The 22848-nt window shown below is 59.3% G+C and overlaps 1 protein-coding gene across 17 annotated transcripts in view; it reads left to right on the top strand.

Moving 5' to 3' along the window:
- The window catches only part of MAPK8IP3 (mitogen-activated protein kinase 8 interacting protein 3), a 43352-nt gene that overhangs the window by 9112 nt on the left and 11392 nt on the right, over positions 1-22848 (top strand). For 3 of the 17 annotated variants that reach the window (XM_041747441.1, XM_041747436.1, XM_041747438.1), the window contains exons 2-10: positions 2425-2545; positions 4608-4678; positions 4933-5024; positions 8581-8604; positions 10860-10989; positions 14672-14918; positions 15924-16026; positions 16225-16343; positions 22628-22639. In XM_041747441.1, the coding sequence (XP_041603375.1) occupies positions 2425-2545; positions 4608-4678; positions 4933-5024; positions 8581-8604; positions 10860-10989; positions 14672-14918; positions 15924-16026; positions 16225-16343; positions 22628-22639 (919 nt within the window). The other 14 variants (XM_041747444.1, XM_041747442.1, XM_041747445.1 and 11 more) reach the window with 10 other exon arrangements.

The following is a 22848-nucleotide window of genomic DNA, read 5'->3' as shown; positions in this document are numbered from 1 at the left end:
CTCTGTGGCTCTCATGAATAAATAAATACAATCTAAAAAAAGAAAAAGGAAAAAAAAAGAAACAGCACTTGTCTTTTGGAAATCCACTGTATCCCCTCACTGGCCCCAGAGGGAGTTACATGATCAGTAATCCTCGGTCCTCGGTCCTCGAGCATCTGGGACAAGCGAGGGGGACTAACCAGGACAAAGTTGAAAGGGGGACTTGGGAGGATGAACGGGTGTCAGATGTTGAAGGATGATGTGGGGGCCACCGTTCGCAGAAGCCTCGGCCCTGGCACCCAAGCACCCAGGATCTGGGATCTGGGTAGGGAGAAGGCAGAAAGGCAGCGCAGGGCAGTGAGGCGAGCAGAGGTCACAAGCAGAGGTCATGAGGAGAGCCCGCGTGAGGCCGCGCCAGGGGTGCAGCGCCTGCTTCTTGCGGGGCCCCCGCTGTGGCCAGGGTGGGTGTAGGTGCAGCCCTTGCACGTCCCGCGGCAGGAGCCCCATGGCAAGGGGGCACTGGACGTGAGGTTGCGAGCTGTTGGCAGAAGAGGTGGCCGCTAGGTGACAGCACAGTCACCAAGGAGGTGACACCGGGATAGGTGCGGTGCCCCGCCCCCGTCGGGCTAGCACCACTGCCGTCCAACTCAGCGCACCGAGGCAGTGCTGCCCCAGCCTGGGGGGCCCTCCTGGGGTCGAGGGTCCTCAGCAGGCCGCGGGCCGGACACTGCCTCCTGGAGCAGCAAGCCGTCCACTCGCCCGGCGGCAGTGACCCCAACAACGGACACCCACAGGAGGTGACTGACGAACTCGGCTCAGCCCACTCGTGCCTGCCCACAGTGGAAGAGGGAGAGTGTGTTTCTCGGGGTAGAAAAGACGCTCCAGTTGAAGGGGCTGACCACCCAGGCCCCGAGATTCCGTGTACGAGAGCGTGTGTGCCCCGCACGCCCACGCTCATGTGCGGCACCGCTTGATTCTGACCGACTCTGGGTTGTACGGTTATGGCTTTGTGAAAATAACCATTTTACTTAACACTCTCACCTGATTTCTCTACAGAAGCATAGCTTATTGTGCATCATTTGGTTGGTTTTGTTTTTTTTTTTAAGATTTTATTTATTTATTCATGAGAGACACAGAGAGAGAGGCAGAGACACAGGCAGAAGTAGGCTCCCTGCGGGGAGCCCGACATGGGACTCGATCCTGGGACCCTAGGATCACGCCCTGGGCCAAAGGCTCAGCCACTGAGCTACCTGGGTGTCCCTGGTTGTTTTTTTTTTAAGTAATAGTAATTAAAATTACCCAAATGAAAACGTACTATTATCAGAAAATTAATAACCTTTGTCTGTTCTTCAGACACTGGTTGTGTGCAGGTCAGTCAGACCTGCTTGTTGGTACCTGGTGCACAGTGGCACCACCAGGGTACGTTTTCCTGCCTGTGGGCAGTGGTGCTTCCCCTTGCTGGACCTGTTCCCGGCTTGCCCAGCCGACCACCCGTGGCCCACCTACTCTGTAGAATTGAGGTGTTAACAGCTCCTCCTCAGGGCTGTTGTAGGAATTACAGCTAGTGGCGTCTGGGGGGACCCCAGCCCCACCCCTGCAGACGGAGGGGGGGGCAGCCCCCAGTGCCCATTCCTCCCTCTGCCGGAGGCCTGCGATCCTACCTAAAGCAGGAGTCCTCCCGACGTCTTTCAAGATGTCTTTCTTTTTTTTCTGCTTTCTTTTCACTTTGATAATAATTTTGCTCAGAAACCTACCATGTTGGGGCACCTGGGTGGCTCAGTGGTTGAGCATCTGCCTTCAGCTCAGGGCGTGATCCTGGGGTCCTGGAATCGAGTCTGGCATCGGGCTCCCTGCAGGGAGCCTGCTTCTCCCTCTGCCTGTGTCTCTGCCTCTCTCTGTGTCTCTCATGAATAAATAAATAAGTCTTTAAAAAAAAAGAAAAGAAAAGAAATCTACCATGTAAGGGATAGATTCCAAAGACCAGTCCCCATTGCCAGTTATCCCAGTAGCGATGGCTTCTGGAACTGAGCAGTGATTGAGTACAGATTAGGAGCAAACTAGACCTGATGTCATTTAGATGTTTAGTGTCGCGTCGGGAGGAGTAATGTTGCTCTGTTGCAAAAGGACCAGCTACGTGATTTGCAGGGCCTGCAAATGGAAATGAAGTGTAGGGTCCCTTGTTCAAACATTATTAAGAATTTCAAGATGGTGACAGCAGATCATTAAAGGAAGCATGAGCCTTTCTGAATCCGGGCCCTGCGTGACTCTCTGGGTAGCTGGTGAGAAGGTTCCAGAGCCATTAACTCCAGGACACTAGTCTGGCCCCTGCTTGCAGGGGTGTGTCAGGGTTTGCCTGTGGAGGGGGGCCCGCAACCTGTGAGGGGCTCTGCTGTCATCTGGCCTCCCACGTTCACGACTCCTGTCATTTTCTCATTCTGTGTACAGAAATTCATTGAGTTTGAAGATGCCTTGGAACAAGAGAAGAAAGAGCTGCAAGTCCAGGTGGAACAGTATGAGTTTCAGACCCGCCAGCTGGAACTGAAGGCCAAGAACTATGCAGATCAGAGTGAGTGTGGGGGAGGGGGACGTACATTTGAATGTCTGTGTTGTTCTAAGGCTGGTCCCAGCTGGGAAGGGCGTGGAGAGCCTTCGGGAGAGGGAGAGGGAGAGGGACAGCCTCTGGTTGCTTTCACTGTCATTCTCTCAACCACTTGTTTTCTGCCTTTGCTCTGCTCTGAATTTCTGTAAGTATTTCTGTAATCGGCCTCACATCCTTTGTGGTAATAAATACACAAGGCTGCGTTGATGACAAAGCATTTTCGCTGAATATTGCCGTGTGGGCCAGACCTTGCCAGCCCGCGATCCCCGCCTGGTCCTTACCATGGAATCTCCCCTGGGATGTGGGTTCCTGTTGGTCGCCCCGCCAAGGAGACGCTGCTCTTGGGCAGTCGGAGAGCTTGCTGATAGAGCCTGCTGGAACCCCCCGTCCCTTCCAAGGAGAGGCAAACTGGGTTTTGGAGGACGATGATTATAAGAAGTATTATTTCAGTTTTCACCGGTCCTTGTTCACATTTTGCGGCCAGAGCTACCGTGAACCATCAGCAGACGTTCCTGTGATGGAGGCCTGGTGTGCTGGTTTCCCTGGTGACCTGGGTGGCAGGTCCCTTCATCTCTTACTTTGGGGGGAAATGATCTGAAGGCTTGAGGCCTGTTGCAAAGGTCAGCACTCTGTGGCTGAGTCAGAGATGCGCAGGCACCCCCTGGCCCAGCAGCTCATGCACGCGTACAGGCACAATGAAAGCAAACCAAAAGGCCTGTTGTAGGCATGCATGGGTCAGCCCTTTCTGTGATTACAGAGTCCTCATCATTCCCTTTGCTTAGAGTCTTTTCATATACGAAAACTTTCTGGCTCTTCTTGGAAAACAATATAAACTCCAAGTTACTGGCTGAAGTTGTTCATTTGGTGGCAGCAGGACCATGAGCCAGAGGAGGGGAGAGCAAGCATTGGGCTCCTCCAGCCAGGCGGTGGCCTGCACACCTGCCCAGCAGGGGAGGGGTCCTCTCCAGGGCCTGCTGCACACACAGGCAGCCCCTCCCAAGGCTGGAGCAGAGACTCTGTGCCCGGGACAGGGCCTTCCTCTGGCAGCCAGCTGCACGAGCATCATGTGCACTCTGACCTCTGCTTCCTTCTGGCGCCCCTGCAGCTCCTCAGAGTGTGGTCCCCAGAGCACTGCTTAGAGGAGCACATGCCCCTGCTGTCAGGTGCAGAGTGGCCTGGACACACGTGGCCTCTAAGGACACTGCTGGGAGAACGACACCACGGAGCAGGACAGCATGTGGACCAAAGCGACATGTGGACTGGTGCCCCTGTTAGATCAGTTTGAAGCAGGGCAGCTCACACCATGAGCGCCAGGTCCCACGACCATTGCACGCCCTGTCTCGCTCCATGTGTCCACTCCTCCACTTGCTGGGCTACAGGGCCACAGCTGAAGTTTGAACAAAGGACCACAGGCATAAAGCATCCAGGGCCGGCACACTTGCCCCGGTGGAGGTACGCAGTGGGCAGGATGCCCAGCAGGCCCGTCAACTGGTCAGATAACTTAGCTGGGTGTCGTGTGCAGAGCACATGCAGCTGGGTGTCGTGCAGCAGGGCAGCCTAGAGGTGGCGTCGGCGCAGCTTGGTCTTTCCAGCCCTTGGTGTGAGTCCCAGATGCGTGCATGTTCTCTGCACACGCTCTGGAGGTTATGCAGATATGACCTCACCGCTTTCTACAAGCCACTTTGCTCCCCATCTTGCCTCCACCTGACCCTGGTGAGCTCCCCGCATCTCAAGCACGGATGGTAGCCCTGGGGGAGAGCTTCGTTCATCTTGTTTCTCTCCATGGCAGAACTGATCACCCTCAAGTCACACAGCCCACACAGCATGTGCCACCCAGGCCAGCCAGCGTCTGCCTTCTCGTGGCCCCGGGGCTCTCTGCTGACAGTACCCATCTGGACTGGTGGTGCCACTGCACTCTGCAACAGGCGTCAGTTTGTCCTGGAACCTTCCGCCCACATGCAGGGCCTGAGGGAGTGAGGAGGGGGAGGAGTGGGCTGCATCCTTGACAGGCCATGGCTGTGTTTTCCAGTTTCCCGGTTGGAGGAGCGAGAGTCGGAGATGAAGAAGGAGTATAACGCTCTGCATCAGCGGCACACAGAGGTAGGTGCCTGGCCTTGACTGGCAGGGCCACACTCGGACGTGTGCCTTGGTGGGCCCGGGCTTGCCTTTCTGGCCTCTTTCTGGTTTCCGCTGCCCCAGCTGGAAAGCCATCAGCCGTGTGCTGGTCGGGCTGCACTCCACAAACATGTTCGTACTGCTGTCAGCGCTGCGAGCCTGAGATACTGCGTGGGCTAGAGGAGGGAAGAGAGGCCTGGGTCAACAGGAACGACTTACCGCACTTCTGTCCTCTGCAGATGATCCAGACCTACGTGGAACATATCGAGAGGTCCAAGATGCAGCAAGTCGGGGGAAACAGCCAAACTGAGGGCAGCCTGCCGGGGAGGAGGTAAGGCGGGAAGCGGGTATCCCTCATCCCCAGGTGCTCCGGATGAGCTGTGTCCACCCCTGACTCAGGAGAGGGTCTGGTCGGAGTGTGTGGCCGGAGCAGGAGTGTGTGTGCACGTGGCTCAGGCGCCAGAGTGGGCCTGGGGCACATGGCAGGCCTTCTGCTCACCGTGTGCAGTCACAAAGGCCCAGGGAAAATGGGGTGGCAGGTCCTGATAAGATGCTGTGCTTGTGGGTCCGCCTACCACCTAATATTTGTCTGTGGCCTCGACATCAACACTCGGGCTTCTGGGGTCACGTGCAGGCCGGTGCAGAGACACCACGCGTGGTGACAGGAGGGGTGGTGCCTGGGTGCAGGACGTTGGCACTTGGGGCCGTTGGTAAGGTTCAAAGCCCAGCTCTGACCCCTGTCGGGGAGCAGCCCCATGCCTCGTTTTCTCCTCCACAAAATGAAGCAGGTAGCATCCACCTGGATGAGTCGGAAATGAAGGTTCTGATCCCTGTGGGACGTGGATCTGTACACGTAGGCACGACGGCTCCCCCGTCACAGACCCAGGGCTCTGGGGGCCTCTGTGGGCCGTGAATAGCTCGGATCATGAGAGCCAAGTGCGTGGGCAGGGGAGCAACCCGGACAGCCTGGCGACCCCCAGGCTGGTCAGGGCAGCACCAGTAGGTCCTGGGGCCCTTGCCCGTCTAGGGCTGGGAGCGGTGCCGGTTTCGTCTGAAGTGGGGGAGGTGATCGCCTTCTGTGCCCTCTGGTCGGGATAAGGCTGGACTGAGGTCTCCGAGGGCGCAGACCGTCAGCCATCATCTCTGGGGTATAGCCAGTGTGTGTGGGGGTTGGCCTGTGGGAGACCAAGGGCGTCCACCTGGGCCTGGGGGTGAGATGGGGGTACCCATGTCTCCAGGCCCTCATAGCTGGGAGGAGGGGCCGGAGGTTGGAATCCCAGGTCATGCAGATGGCGTCCAGCTGTTGGTCCTCGTTCCTTCAGGCCAACGCCTGAAGCCCTGGCCACGCCCCGTCGCTCGCTGGCCAGGAAGCTCTGTCTGGGCCTGCCTCTCCGGCGATTGCACCACAAGCAGGAGGGCTCAGGCCCTTCCACTCCGGTGTCAACAGCCATGGTCTGGTCCCAGTGGCAAAGCCATAGCATCCCTGCGCTCAAGGCGTACGACTCGGAAACATAGAGCACGTGCACGAAGGCCGAGCAGGACCTAGGCCAGGCGGCGCCCCAATGCCTGCGTGTTTCTAGGCAGCTGGGCACGCTCCAGCCCTGGAGGATCTCACAGGTTGCTGGTTAGCGGCTCCGCGCCAAGCGGGAACATGGACCACAGTTTGAAGGACTGTCGTGAATGTCTGATGGTGGGAAGTGACTGTTTCCAAGCTCCCAGCTCACGGCCAGGGGAGCTTCTCTTGAGCACACCGCAAAGTCACCAGGAGGATTTCTGAGTAACTGCACTTGGATGCTGACCTGGGGCGGAGGTGGCTTTGGGGTGTTTCCTGTGGGGCGTCGGGCAGGGCCCTCTGCGCTGCGGCCATAGCGGCTGGGCGGCTTGGGCATCTCTGATGAGCGCTGGGCTCTCGGCCAATTCCTGAGAGCTGCAGTATTCCGGAAGCTTCAGCTGGTTCCCTGCCAGCTCCTTTAAGGCAGGAGCACCGCGAAGGTCACGAAGGAGAGCGCCCAGGGAGAAGGGCCCAGTTTTCCCAGAAGCCCGGGAGGTGTGATCTCTGAACTCAGAACTGGGAGGCCATGAATGTCCAGGGCCCTAAGTCAGCGTGGCCAGCACCCCGGGCCATGGGGATGCCACAGAACATGTGTCCTCGGAACCTCAGGATGATGTGGGCCTGGCCAAAAGCAGGAGCGGCCCAGGCGCCAGAGCCAGGCCCTCAGGGTCCGGGCCATTACTGGCGGCTGTCCACGGAGGCAGATCAGGCTTTGGTTTCTTCCTGGACGTGGAGGGTCCATGGCTGTGGGACGGGGCTGCTCCCTGCGGATCTCCCTGCGCTGCAGGCAGGACGTGGTCTGGAGCCTGCTGTCCCCACGTGTCTTGTGGCTCCCTTGGTCCTGAGCCCGCGTGGACCGAGCCTGGCCCCAGGCCCTGCGGCGCTCTCTGGTGCTCAGAGCTGGGCTCCGGCCTGTCACTGGCGCCGCCTTTCTGCTGATCAGAACTCACTCCAGAGGGGCTGGCTGCGGGGTCCCGCCTGGGCTGCCCTCTGAGGCTCCACGGCAGCCCTTGGAGGCCACGTAGGCCCTCCTCCCTCAGGGAGGCCCCGCAGGAGGCTGTGCTCATGCTGATCTGTTCTGCTGCCCAGCAGGGCCCGCATGTTACCCCTGGGTCGGGGGGCCTTCGGTGCCTGGCGTAGAGAGCACTGCTCTCCGGAGGCGGCTGTCCTGCCCGGGGCTGTCCCACACCCGGCCGAGGCCCGCAGGACCCTGTCATTGGGCAAGGGGACCCCGCAGCTATCCAGGAGAGCAAGGGGCTCTGGTCCACATTTCCGCTGAGCCCCCTCTCCCCGGTTTGATCCTGCCTGAAGGGAACCCCAAGGCTGAGGTGTGTATGATCTCCGTGATGGCGGGCCCCCGGAGCTCTGTTACTAGACCTTCCTGAGCCAGACCCGTGGGTGAGAGATTCCTGCCTGCAGGAAGAGGCCCCTGGGCTGCCAGCCGAGACCCGCGTGGCCTGCATCCACCACGTCCCCATGGCCATGGAGAGGAGCATGCTTCTGTTGGGCCTTGCTTGGGAAGCAGACAGGTGGTGCTGTGGGTCTGGGCTGCCCCCATCACCCTGCCGGCCCATCCCCCATGGTCACCTCGCTCACCAGCCCCCGGAACCAGCCCCCAGCTGGGCCTGCCTCCCCTGTAGCCGCTTCCCTGGGTGTTCGAGGGCACGCCCTGTGCCAGTCTGACAGCCCCAGGGCAGCAGCCTCTGCCTGGGGCTCCACAGGGGAGGCAGGTGGAGGGAGGAAGCAGGAGCCTTCCCCACTGTGCTGGGCACTGCGTCTGCCTCCAGCGGTGCTGTGCTGCGTCTGTGGGGTCCTGGAAGGCCCGCCTCTCTGGGGTGTCCCCTCTCCTGCCACAGTTCTCTGGGGACAAATAAGCATGTCCGCCTCAGCTTCCTGGTTCACACGGCCTGGCTCCATCCTGCAGGGCCTCGTCCTCAATGCTGGAAGTCCCCCATGGTGGCCACACCGTTTCCCTTCACCCCTGGCCTGGTTTTCTCTGTGTGCATGTCTGGAGAAACACCAGAGAGCGTGAGTGGGCTGTGAGCATGTGTGTGCCCACGCTCCAGCCCTGCCCTCCCTGGGAGGGCCCACCGCCCACCACCCAGGTGGAGAGTGTGGTGAGGCAGAGACGGTCACGTGTCTGTCGTGTGTGTGTGACGTGCAGATGTCCGCATGTCTCCACGTGTGTCTGTCTCTGCGGAGGGAAGCCCTCCGCCCCACATGCTCACCCTCCGTGTGACCTAACCCCTGACCTGTGTCCTCTAATACTGTCTTCTCGTCTCGTCCCTGTGCTGTCGCCGCTGTGTGCTGCCTTGTGTCTGTCGCCGCCCTGCAGTCCTCGCCAGTCGTGGAGGAAAAGGTAAAGCCTGGGGCAGCGTTCCTGCTGCCGTGTGAGGCGCCCGGGGTGCCCTGGGGTTCGGGAGAGTCCATCCTGCTGGTGGTTCCTAATCACGGGCACGGGGCTGGTCCTTGGCCGGCCCGACAGATTTCCTGCAGCAGTATTACAGATCACAGACCGTGGGTGTGGCACTTAGAGGCCATGCAGAAGAGGCAGCGGGCAAGACCCAGGTCCCCAAGACAGCCTCAGACTAGCTAGTGGCACAGGGGCCTCCGCCCAGCACACACGACCTTGGTCATAGGTCGGCCTCAGGCCTGAGCGTGGGGCCGGCACTGCAGGGAGGTGGTTGGCAGGGCTGGAGACCCCGCCCTCTGGCGTCAGATGAACCTGGACTTATAGGCGGCTCCGGCACTTCGAGCTCTGGGCCCAGAGCTGCTGGTGTGACCATGACCCGTGCAGGCAGCTTGACCTCCGCGGGCCATGTGACTCCCCCGGACTGCGGCTTCTGAAGTGGACGAGCATTGGCATCTCTCGAAGGAGCAGCGGGGATGTGACAAGGGGACTGGGTCTGGGCTGTTGGCGGCAGTGCCCTGCCGTGCCCCCGGGCTCGTGGAGCAGGCCACCCGTGGCTCCATGAGGAGCAGAGAGAGAAGATGGGGCTTGATTCCTGGGGACGATTCCCATTGCAGGAGGGCAGCCTGGCTGTCTCCGGGTGCGGCATGTGTCCGTGCACAGCAGCTGAAACAGGTGGTGGGCACATGCCCCTGTCCTTGGAGGCAAGATGCTCAGTCTGCCCCTGGCCTGGTGCTGAGGGATCCACTGTGCATTTCTCCCGAGGTGGAGCCGGGCCCCGGACAGGGGTTCCTGCAGTGGCACTGGGAGCCCATGGAGGCAGAGTGGGCGAAGGACGTGCCTGGACCCTCCTAGGGATGTGCTCCATGTGGCAGCCGGCGCCTTCCCCGACCCCCGGGAGCAGGCGGGGCTGCTCGTGCAGAGGGCCGGGCGCAGCCAGAGCCTCGGGGGGACCTGCTGCAGTGTCCAGGTGCCTGTGGACAGACTCGGAGCGGCCTGACTTGGTGCCTTTCTTAGCATCTAAGCGTCTTTGACTCTCAGGTGACCAGCTGAGACCGTGTCCCTGTCGCAGGGGCCGAGGGCTGCGTGAGGCACCTGCGGTTGTCCACGGGAGACCAGCTTCCTGAGCGGCGTAGGCCTTGAAATGTGGAGGTGCTGGTGGCTCCCGCCCTTCGGGAGCACCCGCTCCTCTGTGTGTGTCCCTGCCACAGCCTCGCTCCGCTCCCGGGGCCGCTCTGTGGGAGGCGGCATCTGGCTGAACAGGACCCACCAGCTGGCCTCGGGGCAGACAAGCCAGGACTCCTGCTCAGACTGTGCTTTCCTCCTGCTTCATCCCAGCCCTGGCCGGTCCCAGAACTGCCTGGGGGCACCAGCCAGAGAACCCCGCTTCCCGGGCCGGGCTTCTGGCCGCCGCCCACCTGGAGCGTCTCCTCGGACTAAACCCAGCGGGCAGCTTCTGGCTTCGTCCCCCCTGACTCCTGGCGCCTGCCGTTAGCAGTCTTCTGGCTTCCTTTAAAAGAACCCCCTCTGGGGTCAGCGCTTCGTGACAACTGGGAAGAGCCACATGGAGCAGGAGAAAGGGACCCCCGTGGACCATACAGGGTGCAACACCCAATGAAGGATGGGCCCCCTGTTACTCTGTACGCATCCCGCCAACGTCTGACACTGAGAAGATCTCTCGAAGGAACAGTGAAGGCGGAGGGCAGTGGACAGGGAGCAAAGAGAGGGCGGAAGGGTTGATTCCTGCCACCTGGCCCGAGGAGGCAGACGCGGGGCCCTCGGCAGCCCGGAGGCAGGTCTGGGCTCCCCCTAGGAAAGCGTTGGGGGAGCTGTGGTCACCCTGGAACGCCTGTGCTGGCCACGATGCCAAGGGGCCTGCTACTGGCACCGCTGTGGGATTTCTTAGCGAACAGAGCAGGTGTCTGTAAAATCAAAATAACTATAAATCTGACAAATCACCATGGAGGGAAGGGGAGAGCCCCTTCGGCTCGCAGTGCAGCTGAGGTGCCCCTGAACGTGGGAACAGGTCTGGTTCCAGGGAGCCGTAGCTCAGGGAGCGGGCAGCCTCCGGCCCCGCCCACACCTGGCCCTCGGCCACAGCAGCTGGGTCTGCAGGGCAGGCCCCAGGGCCCCCAGAGCCTGCAGTTCTGGAGTCGTGCGCCTCGTCTAACGTGCGCTTCCCTGCTCTCTCCCTCATGTTTCAGCAGGAAGGAGCGCCCCACCTCTCTGAATGTCTTCCCCCTGGCCGACGGCATGGTACGTGCACAGATGGGGGGCAAGCTCGCGCCTGCGGGGGACCATTGGCACCCGAGTGACCTCAGCTCCAGCTACCAGGTTTTGTAGCCGTGCCGTGGAGTGAGGGTCCCTCTCTGTCGCCCATGCTCATTCAGGAAGCGTCTGTGTGTACAACCCTTTGCAGCTCCCCCTCCTGGCCCCTGTCCCTGGGGTGGTGGGGCTGCTCTCCGAGGTGTGCGCCCAAGGAAAGCACCAGCTTAAGGGGCGCAGGCAGTAGCCAGGGCCTCTGCAGCCAGGGTGTGCCCATCTGTTCAGCCGAGCTGAGCCTTTGCTCTGGGGGGCACAAGCATGCCTGTCCCCCAGACCCGCCCCAGAGTACGAGCCCTGAGGCCACACTGGACACCAGCCCAGGACGTCTCGTATCCTGGTGTCTAAGGTTTGCACTTCCACCGGGAGAAAGTCAGGGTGAGGAGCCAGGGTCTCTCCTCTAGACGGTGCCTGTCTGTGCTAACAACTGCTGGGTCTCTGAGTTTGGAGAGGTGGCTGTCCCGGATATGCGCCACGCACAGGGGAATGTGCCTCTCAGCGGGCCCCCCGAGAAAGCCAGGGCAGGGACTCCCCCTGGCCTGGCTCGCTCAGGGCCCCTGGTCACTGGCGGCCAGTGCTGGTCCATGAGCTCAGCCCTGACTCCGTCAGACAGGCTATGGCCACGTCACCAGGTAAGGATGCCACCCTTGGGGCTGCAGAAGGCAACGCTGCTGGGCCACCAGGCCAGGCTGGTGGATCCGAGGCCTGGACTTCTCCCAAAGCTTCTTCCTGCTGCAGCTTGTGGCTGACTGTCCCTCTGTCCCTGGGCATCCAGTTTGCCTGCAGGAGGCGGCTGCAAGCTGCCCACTCTGCCAGAAAGTGACCCCGCTCGCTTCAGCTTTTGTCCCAGACAGGGAGCGTGTGTCTGCAACCTCTGACCTAGGTGCTTACCCTCCGTCCCCATTAGGACTGCCCTGTCTGTGTGGGGAGCCGGGCAGAAGGGCAGGGGCCTGTGGGGTCCTCTGCAGCGGCCACAGAGGCCTGCCTGTAGCCGAGCCAGCTTTCTTCCCGCCTGTCTCTTCTTTCTCCTGCTGTGTCATCTGAAGTAGCCTGGGTTTTCATCCCACTGTTGTATGCTTCAGTTTGTAGGTGTATTTGATTTGATTTTTTTTTTTAATTACGTTTAAGTTCTTTTTATTTCATGCCCTAGGTTTTAAGGTTTTTCTAATTTCTTAATTTTTTTGTTGTTTTTTGTTTTGTTTTTTGTTTTTATGTGCTGTATTTTCAGTGTTTTAACCAAACAGTTGTGGCTACTCATGGTGAGGAATGACCGCTAAGAGTTTGGGTTCTTTGCATTTGGAGGTCACTGCCACACGTTGGTGTTTAGGAGGTTGAGAGGTTTGCTGCTAGGTAAGTGGTGGCCAGGGGACTGTCCCGCGGGTAGGTGGCGGCCTGTAGGGTCAGGGAGAGCCAGGGACTGGGGGGGCCTGGCCACGCTGCACGGTTCCTTTCGGTGACTTCCAGGGTCAAGGAGGCCCACTGCAAACCCACAGACCTGAGCTTGCCAGGCACGGACCAGCCGGGGACCGTGGCCCTGAGGAAGGTGTTCCGGGAAACGTGTGGCTCTGAAAGGCATGCACTCCTGTACCTGGCCTCCCCCAGCCCCCGCCAGACTTCCCCGTGCCTCTGGACTCCTGGGGCCATGTCTCCTTGAGTGCTGGCCCGGGCTGGGTGGCAGCAGAGGGCCCTTACCTGTGGGATGCCCAGAAGCCTCTGCCGTGTGGGGCAGACAGACTGCTGGGGCAGCTCCATCACAGAGGCTCTCAGGAAAGGATTTTTCCTTCTCTAATTGGCCTTAAGCTGTAGAACCCAAATAGAAAATGCTTGTACCGGGGTGCTTTTAGGGAGAGAGAGGCACAGGCTGTCGCACGGGGCATAGCGCCTCGGCACATCAATGGTCTGGGCCATCCTGGGGCCTGCAGGGTAGTGGTCCGCTTCCACCCACTGGACGCCAGGAGCACCCACCTGTCCCTAGGCATGATAGCCACAGATGTTCCCAGACATCACCAAGCATCCCCTGAGGACATGGTGGGCCTGGGTGAGAGCCCCTGCCTAGAGGAGGATGTGGAATAGTGAGAGTCCTGGCAGAGAGGTGTCGGGAGCCTGTTAGATAAAACCGGACATCGCCTTCCCAGGCCCTGGCCTGACACCACACGATCAGGAAAAAGCAGGTCTCAGGGATGCCCAACCAGCTCTGCCTCTTGGGCACCTGGAGGCAGCCACGGGAGCCTGGTCGCCCTCCCTAGGTGAAGGGGGTGTGGGTCAGTCCCAGTGTGCATCCAGCTTTACGGACAGGCCCCCTGCCATCAGCTCCTCCCCTGCGAGAAAGCACTCCCAGAAGCTCCCCTTCTGCAGAAACACGTGGCCCAGTGCTGTCAGCCACAGTCATGGCCACGGCCACTGGGGCATGTGAGCCGCAGCCGCTCGGGAAGCCGCGCCCCTTCTCCACCCCCTAGAGGGTAGCAAGGTCTGAGGAGGGTGCTGCCCACTGAGGACGGCATTGGGGTGAGTAAGGGTCATCAGCGTTAGTAGACAAGTGGGCCAATTCCCAGATACTGTCGGATGGTTTTTTTCTTTTTTTTTTTTTTTAAGACTTTATTTATTTATTCATAGAGATGCAGAGAGAGAGAGAGAGAGAGAGGCAGAGGCACAGGCAGAGGGAGAAGCAGGCTCCATGCAGAGAGCCTGACGTGGGACTCGATCCCGCGACTCCAGGATCATGCCCTGGGCTGCAGGCGACACTAAACCGCTGCGCCACCGGGGCTGCCCCTGTCGGATGGTTTCATGAGGAGGGACTGTGGGAAAGGGTGGCTTCGTTTCCCGTGCGGTACTCACATACAGTGTGTTCTCTCCAGGGAGATTCTGGTTTTTGTTTTTTTGTTTTTTTTTTTTAATTTTTATTTATTTATTTTTAAGTAATTTGCACACCCAGCGTGGGGCTTGAACTTACTACCCTGAGATCAAGAGTCACATGCTCCACCAATGGAGCCAACCAGGCGCCCCTCCAGGGAGATTCTTAAGGTCAACAGTTGATTGAAGTTTTCAATGAGCTGGTCTCTCTTGGAATGTTTTAAGGGTGACCCATTGTCTGGAAGTGGGGTTATAGGTTGATTGCATTTACATAGATACATAGACCTTGAGTTCCAATTGAGCCGAGGGGACCTGGTATCTCTGGGAGGTGGGTGCCCCTTTCCAGCCCCTTCTCATCCCAGTGCAGGGAACCTGAGATAGGAGCGGCTGGGCTGCCGCCCCAACAGCTTGATCAGAGAGCGTGCTCGGCCTCCTCCCTGGACCCCGTCTACAGCTCTTTGCCCTGCCCTGGGCTGCAACTTGTTTTTGACCACCCCCTGGCTGCAAAGGGTTGCTTGCCATGTTCATGTAGCTTCATGTCCATCACACACGACATCAGCGGGCTGTCCTGGGGAGTGCCAGCTAAAAGGCTCCATCCAAGCCATTTAGATAAGGTGGCAGCGGCTGGCTGAACCAAGGGACTAGGCCAGAGGACTTGGCGGACAGGAGGGCAGGGGGCCTCCTGTGCCCTCAGCCTTTGACCCCAGCCAGAGAAGCCAAGCCAGGGAGCCTCTAGAAGGTGGCCTGGGACCCCGCTGACCCTGCAGGCTGTGCCCGCCTCATCGGGAGCCTGGGGACATGCTGACCCACATGGCGAGCTTCTCCCTTCCCTGTTTGGCCCTAGTGTCAACAGGACGAGATGTCCGAGTCCGGCCAGTCCTCGGCGGCTGCCACACCCAGCACCACCGGCACCAAGTCCAACACGCCCACGTCCTCCGTGCCCTCGGCCGCCGTCACGCCGCTCAACGAGAGCCTGCAGCCCCTGGGGGACTATGGTGCTGGCACGAAGGGCGGCAAGCGGGCCCGGGAGAAGCGCAACAGCCGCAACATGGAGGTCCAGGTCACGCAGGAGATGCGGAACGTCAGCATAGGTGCTGCGGCGGCTGGCGGCCGTGCCTCCCAGGGCTGGACACTCCCAGCCTCCCCCCTCCCCCGTCCAGGCCCCCTGCTGTCCCCTCCCCCCACCCCCCTGCTGTCCCCCCATCCCCACCCCCGCCCTCCCCGCTGTCCCCACCTCCAACTCTCCACGCCCCCCCATCCCTGCCCTCCCTACTATTCTGACAACCCCCCCCCCACTGGCCTGCCCTCCCCGCTGGCCTGCCCCCCCCCGCTGGCCCACTCCTTGCTATCCATGCCCCGCCCCCCGCTGTCCCCCTCCACTGGCCCACCCCTTGCCATCCCCTGACCCCCCCCCATCAAGCTGTCACCAGCTGTCGAGGGAGGTTTCCCTTCCAGCTACCAGTGTTAGTTCTGCTAGATGTATCAGTGGGCTCAGGCTGCTGTGACATAACACACATCACAGGCCCGGCAGTTCAGACCTGAGATACGCTTTCTCACAGCCCTGCAGGCCAGAAGGGAGCAGCAGGGCGTCAGGGCTAGGGCCCCCAGAGGCCTCACTCCAGACTGCCGCCTCTCCCTGTGTCCTCACCAGCTCGTCCCTCTGCATGTGTGTCCTCATCCGTTCCTCTAACAAGGACACAGTCAGATGGGGTCAGGGCCCACCCATGTGGCTGTATTTTATCCACACCTCTGTAAAAGCCTCATCTCCAAACGCGGTCACATGCTGGGGTCCCAGGGGCTGCGGCTTCAGCATGTGGATTTGGGGGACACACTGGCCTCTGGCAGTGCATTCCTGTCATCCCACAGACATGCTCAGTAGAGGAAGGGGAGGAGGAGAAGCGGGACATTGGGTGTGCTCATCGGAGGTCTTGAAAAAGAGACATGGTTCTGGGGCATGGGTTCTAGCCAGGCACCACCCAGGGAAGAGCCCTTTCCTGACAGTTCCTGGCTGGTGGTGATCTAGTGTGGGGTTTTCAGACGTGGGGCCAGAGGGCTGATGCCCCCCCAACCCTGGGGTTCCTGTGTGTCCCCCCCAGGCATGGGCAGCAGTGACGAGTGGTCTGATGTTCAAGACATTATCGATTCCACCCCAGAGCTGGACATGAGTCGGGAACCCCGCCTTGATCGCACGGGCAACAGGTACTCCCTGAACCCGGGGTCCTGGTGGGCTCCGTATTCACTGTGGGCATCGGCGCCTTTGGTGGAGGTATCCCTTGCAACCTCTTGCACAGCAGCATTGGCATTGAGTGGCCCGGTGGGCAGTGTTGGAGGGCCCCTGCCCACAGCCCACGAACGTTGCCCACTCACCCTGTGTTTCCCGGGTGCGTTTCCTCACAGCCCGACCCAGGGGATCGTGAACAAGGCTTTTGGCATCAACACTGACTCCCTGTACCACGAGCTGTCAACCGCAGGGTCAGAAGTCATTGGGGACGTGGATGAAGGAGCTGACCTGCTAGGTAAACTCAAGCCACCCCCATGACCCTAGGGCCTCAGGTTGCTGTTGTTGGTTTTGTTGGTAATGAAAGCAAAGTCTCTGTCAGCTGTGAGCCAGGAACTTCTTTTTACAGTTTTATCGAAATGTAGTTCATATATCATAAAACTTAAACTACTTAAAGTTCAGCGGGTTTCAGGGTGCTCACAGAGCTGTGTCACTTTCTAATTTTAGAACATTCTATCACTCCGAAAATAAAACTGTGCCTTTGAGCACTCAGTCTAGGCAGTGCACTTTCTAGCAATTTCCTCAAAGAATATGCTCATATGAGGTCACTGCCCATCTTCGAGCCTACGGTTGCCCCCAGAACTCCCTGCACCTGGATTGGAAATGAGTGCAGAGGGACGCCTGGGTGGCTCAGTGGTTGAGCATCTGCCTTCAGCTCAGGTCGAGATCCCGGGGTCCTGGGATGGAGTCCCACATCAGGGTCCCCGCAGGAGCCTGCTTCTCCCTCTGCCTGTGTCTCTGCCTCTCTCTGTGTCTCTCATGAATATATAAATAAATCGTAAAAAAGGAAATGGGTACAGAGACAGTCCCTAGTAGACTCACTTCGGGTCTTCCTTCCCGTCCTGGGATGGGTGTCAGGCGTGCCCATCAGGCAGGGCTCCAAGGCAAGCTGCGGCCCTCGGCACTGCAGGCAGGAAATTGGATGTGCTCGGTGGTGTTCACCTTCCCCCCACCACATGCCCTGTGCCCTTGTGTCTGGAGCCTGAACTTTGAGAAGCAGCTTGACCCCAAAGCCCGCCTGCAGGTCAGGAGCTCCAGGACCTTAGAGCTGCACTTAATCCTTTCCTGCTAGCTAGGTAGGCTTCAGGGCAGGAGGTGGGCTCCAGGGCAGGAGGTGGGCTCCTGGGGACAAGGTGGCTCCAGGGGACAAGGTGGGCTCTGGGGCGGGAGGTAGCCTCCAGGGCAGGGGAGGTGGGGTCCGGGGCAGGAGTTGGGATCTGAGGGAGCAGTGGTTCCACTTAGTCCTCTCCGGACACCAGCTTCCATGGAGGTGACTCCTAGGGAAGGGTGTTCCCCACTTCTCACGGCTTAGGGGGGAGCAGCAGCTAGAGCCGGGGCTGCTGCCTCCTCAGGGGAGGTGCTGGTCCCATATGAGAATCAGGCTGCTTCAGCTGCTGTGACCCACATGCGGTCGCCTGCTGCCTGAGGAGGAGGAGCTGCATCTCATCAAAGAGTTTTTACTGCCAACCCTCCTGCTGTTGTCCCTCTCCACTGATTAACACTGGTGACCTTTTGCCCTCAGGGACTTGAGGGCACTTGCTCAGCTACTCTGTGTGGACAGCACTGTCTTGGGTGGCTCGGCCAGGCTTCCAGCGGCAGATGTGGCCGGGCTTGAGGCCATGAGGGAAGGGCGCCACTGGCGTGTTCCACCACGTGTACTCTCTCTTTGCTTTGGGGCTGTTGTTGGATTAGATTGCCTTAGCTGGGGTGCGGGGACCTCCCGGGAACCGATTCCTTGTGGCGTCCACGTCAGCATCACCTTGTGCCTAAAATGGAAGTCTTTTCAGCCAGTTTTTAAATTGTTCGGTAAAATTTACCTTCTCGCTGATGTTTGAGCGTATAGTTCAGTGTTATAAAGGATGTTCGTACTCTGTGGTGAGACCAGAAGCAAGAGCAGGAGGCCCAGCAGTGGGTGTTTCTAACGGGATTTTTCTCATAAGTGTTATAGAAACATATATTTAGAAAGAAAAACTATTAATATTCAGAAACAATTTACTTAGAGGAAATCACTTTTAACATTCTGACATCCTTCTACTCTATGTGGTTCAGATGATCCTGTATACGTTCTGATTTTCATTTTCGGAAGAGTAATACATGCTTAAATACTATTCAAATAATATGAGAAACTGCCAAGAACAGGGTAAACACCAAATGTCCCCCTCCCCCCCCCACCGTCATGAGTGTTTTAATACGTTGCCACACCTTCTCCGGCACCGTAGCACACACATGTGCGTGTCAGGTCATGTCTCCCTCCCCAGCGGGGATGTGAACATTTCCCTGGCCCACGATACTACTCCACACATCAGATTACTTCACGGGACTGCAAATTACTCAACTCTCTTGGTTCTGCATTTTGCTGTTTGGACATTGCCGTCACACGTGCTGTGGGCAGACGTCTGTGCCCACACCTGTGACAACTTCTTTAGGACCGATTCCTAGAGTGGGAGCCTCAAGGTAAAAGTGGGCTTCTGAGAGCATCTGCACACTGTTCTCCCAGATGAGGCTGCGCCGGAGCTTGCACCCACAGCCACAGGGGCCTGGTCTGGCTGCCCTTCAGGCGTTGGGCCCGCTGGGCTGGGAGGGGCATGGGAAGGAATGCCCATCAGTAGGGTTCACTGGCTGGGACGAGGCTATAGGGGTAGCCGTGCACGTTGTGTGTGTCCATGAAGGCGCACTTTTCTGCCTGCGCCCACCTCGGAGACTGCACGTGCAGAGGACACCACCCAGCAGGCCACTGTGCGTCTCGGGTGTGGGAGGATTTGATAAAGAGACAACAGCCTTCTCCTTAGGAAAACACACAGGCATGCCGCGGCTTGCATTTCTGTGCCAGCATCGCTGGCAGTGGCAGGAAATGGAATGTAGGGCCGGGGCAGAGCAGGAGCCCACCGGACCTTGTACTATGGCCCCTCACGTCTCACGTTAACATGGTCACGGGAAGAGTCTTGCCAGTGTTGGACATGCGTGGCCGCCGTTCATCCGGGGGAATGCTGCTGCCCCCATTTCATGGATGAAGAAACGAGGTCAGGGAGGGTGAGGTGAAGCCACAGAGTCAGGACCTGAACCCAGGTCTGCTAGAGCAGCAGCCCCTGCTGACCTCCCACTCTGCTGCTCATCATGGCTTTGTTGAGATGCAGTGTCACACCATACAGTTCACCTGCTAGAAGTGTACAGTCGCATGTCTCTGAGCACTTGGAGCATATTCAGAGTCAAGGGATCACCATCATGTTAGAACATTTCACCCCCAAAGGAGACCTGTGCCTGTGGGTAGCCCTGTCCCTCCGCACCATCCCACGCCCAGCCCCTGGCAGCCACTCCTGTGTTCCCGTGTCTGCACGTTGGCCTCCTCTGGCCGTTTGATACTAGCGGTCCTTGTCCAAGCGGCCTCTTCCCTTTGAGGTTCCTGCACTTTGTAGTAGGTCCTCCTTATGGCTGAGTGCCATTGCGTTGCACGGATAGGCCACACCTCGTATATCCATTCATCCGCTGAGGGGTCACTTCCTCCCTTGGCCATTGTGGCTGATGCTTCTGCGAGACCTTCGGTCCCTCACGTGGTCCAGGGCTGCCAGAACTGACCAGCCTCCTCACTGCCCAGGCACTCTGCAGCCTGCCTGTGGGTCCATCCCACTGGCCTGAGTCTCCTGCCTCGCCCAGCAGCTCCAGGCCACGGGGCTGTCCCCTCCCTCCCATCTTCAGGGCTGCAGGGTGCTTTTAGCATCACACCAGATGCCACTTTGGTAGAGAAACCGCATCAGCAGTGATGAGAGGAAAGAGTGGAGAACCAGCAGCACACGTCAGTGAGCTTGACCTCCATGGCAGATGTAGGATGGCTCCTGGGAGGGAAGTGACGTCTGGTGAATGTCCTGGGGTCACTTCCCTAGAAGAGCACCTGTTGTGCCCTTTTCATGAGAAGACCTAACTGGTGCATCTACTGGGTCTTTGTTCTGGGAAAATGCAAACCAGAATCCTCTTGCCATAGTGCGACAGGGCGCGAGTCACTGTGCTGTGTGCTCAGAACTTCCACCGCGATATTCCACTGGTTGGTGGGCACCGCCTAGTTCTGGCTGGGATGACCACCCCCCCCCCGATGACCACCCCCCCCCCATTCTTGGGAAACACCTGTCAATGAGCTGTGCCTCGCCAGTGTGGCTGCTCCACGGAGGAGCCTGGGGCCAGGGAGCGGCTCTGGTAGTCTCCATTCTGTGGCCGTTTTCGCCAAGGAAAGGCCCTGTGGCCTCAGAAACACCAGTGCCACGGGCTGGGGCGAGCGGCGTCCTCTGCGCTTCACAGGCCTGCACCGCCTGCTCCCAGCCTCTTGGCACTTGGGCTGTGAATTCCTGTAGCAAGAAGGAAAGAAAGATCCCGGAGAGGCAGGTCTCAGGTCTCACTAAACTCCTGCCACTGCTTGCCACACACACCGTGACTTGAGAAATCTCCAAGAAATCGAGCCCTTGCTGCCGGTCCCTGGAGGGGGTGCCATCGAGTGAGACCATGCCTGGTGCCAGGGGCGCCGCACTGCCACCGTGCATCCCTCGAGGTGAGGGAGTCGTGCTTGGTGACCACTCCACGCGCACTGGGGCCTAGCAGGCGGTGTCCCGTGAGCCAGGGTAGTCCCCGCGAGGGAGACCGTGTGCCCCCTTCACAAAAGAGGGAATGGAAGAGAAGCCAGGCAGTTAGACTGTGCAGGGCTGCACTGGCCGGCCAGACCCAGAGCGTGTGCAAATCACCTTGAGAAAGAGACCAACGCGTGTGAACAAGTCAGGAAACACGACTGAAGAGCAGGAGACCTGCGTTGGAGTCTGAGACGTGCGGTTCGTGCTGGGTCTGCCTGCACAGCTCCAGAGCCGCCCCGTGACCTCGCCCAGCGGCCCCTGGTCCGGATGGAAGTGCCCTTGACGAAGGGATTCTGAGGTTCACCCAGAGGAGTAAGCGTGTGGGAGCAGCACGGGATGATTGAGAAAGAACAAGGTCGAGGGTTGCCCGAAGTTCCAGGCGTGAAAGCATTTATAGCGCTGCAGCCACACGCCAGCGGCCCTGGGGTCCCTGGTGCGAGACCAGCGCCATGTGAGGAGTGGACTCGCCAGGCATCCCCTTGGTGAAGAATGAAGTGTGGCCCCCACCTTGTGCAGCACACCAAAGGGTTCTAGTAGATGGAAGATGCAGGTGTAAAAACACGAGAGGGCAGCCCGGAGGCTCAGTGGTTTAGCGCCGCCTTCCACCCAGGGCCTTATCCTGGGGACCCGGGATCGGGTCCCACGTCGGGCTTCCGGCACGGAGCCTGCTTCTCCCTCTGCCTGGGTCTCTGCCTCTCTCTGTATCTCTCATTAATAAATAAATAAAATCTTAAAAAAAAAAAAAACATGAGGAAGGAAGCCGAAGCATCCTGGAGAGTGTGTTGGCGATCGGAGCCCCCGCTCCGTGGCCACAGCCGTAGGGGAAAATACTGATACGTCTGATGCACGCAGCTTAAGAAAAGGTGTGTCGTTTCCCACCCGAGTGGAACCCAGTGGTGCACACACACAAGACGGCAGCGAACACCAATGGATGCTCAACCTCGAGAACAATCCAGGAAACGCGGAGAGAACTCTTTCCTCAAGAGATCCACAAAGCCCAAGCAAGTGCTGCTGCGCCTGCTGCCGGGAGGTGTGGCCCGCGGAGTAGCTGGCAGTGTGGGGTGGTGGCTGGGCGTGGACAGGGCCTCCGGCGGGCCCCCTCATGTCCTGCACCCAGCACGCCATGGCACGGGGCGCTGCTCCCGAGGTGACACGGATCTCCCATGCAGTGTCCCCTGGCATAGAGCACCTGGCCCAGGAGCGTGGATAGCATGGCCCTGAGGCTGTCCTTTCACTGCTGGTGTTTATCTTGGAGTTCTGAGAAGCATCCCAGCTGTGGACAGAGGTTGCCCCGGGAAGGAGCAAGGAGAGAGGGTGCACCTGTTTGTCACTTAAATTCCTACATCAGACTCTGGATAAGTCAAGAGACTGTAGCGTTCCTTGTGCGGGAAATGACCACGCAGAGCAGTAGTGTTGCACCCGTCTCCAGCGGGGCAGTGGAGAGGCTTGTACCCCAGTGAGGGGGCCCCTGCCAGCCCACAGGCCCGCTGCCCCCACCACCTGCCCTCCCTCCCAGCAGCGGGCCCTCGAGCCTGGCCGCCCTGGGCACCCGACCCACCCACGCGCGCACGCACACACACACGCACACCAATGCACACATATGCCACTGCACGTGCACACGCACACACGCTCTCGCCTTCCCAGGCCTCCCCCTCCCGAGGGCTGAGCAGGTGTGGGGCCTGTCCCTGGGTCTCCCATCTTCCTGTAGGGTGGCCGTCCCCAGTGGGATTTGTCACCCACAGACCTGGTGACATCAGCTCGGGTTCCTTCATGCTTTTCAACATGGAGATGGCTGCTCGGTGTTGCTTTCTTTTTAATGAAAATTTCTTTATTTTGTTGGTTCCAGTCACCCACTGACCTTTGTCACTTCCTTTCCCCCATCTCTCTGTGCTTCGCTGGACACACACCCCAGGGGAGTTCTCAGGTGCGTATCTGTCCCATCTGTCTGTCTGCACGCCCCACGGCGGCGTCCAGCTATAGTGGGGCGGCCTCCCTGGGGCACTCCCTGCTGCAGCCTCTCCCCTCCTTTCCAGGCCACTAAGGCACACGTGCTTTTGCTCACCAGCCTACTGCCGCTCGGAAGCTTATTTTGGTTTGCTCTACTAGCCCACTGACCATGGCCTTCCCTGTCCC

The sequence above is a fragment of the Vulpes lagopus genome, chromosome 3, assembly GCF_018345385.1.
Source record: "Vulpes lagopus strain Blue_001 chromosome 3, ASM1834538v1, whole genome shotgun sequence".
NCBI classification, from domain to species: Eukaryota; Metazoa; Chordata; class Mammalia; order Carnivora; family Canidae; genus Vulpes; species Vulpes lagopus.
The sequence above is the reverse complement of the archived record's forward strand: the minus strand, read 5'-3'. Positions and strand labels throughout refer to the sequence as shown.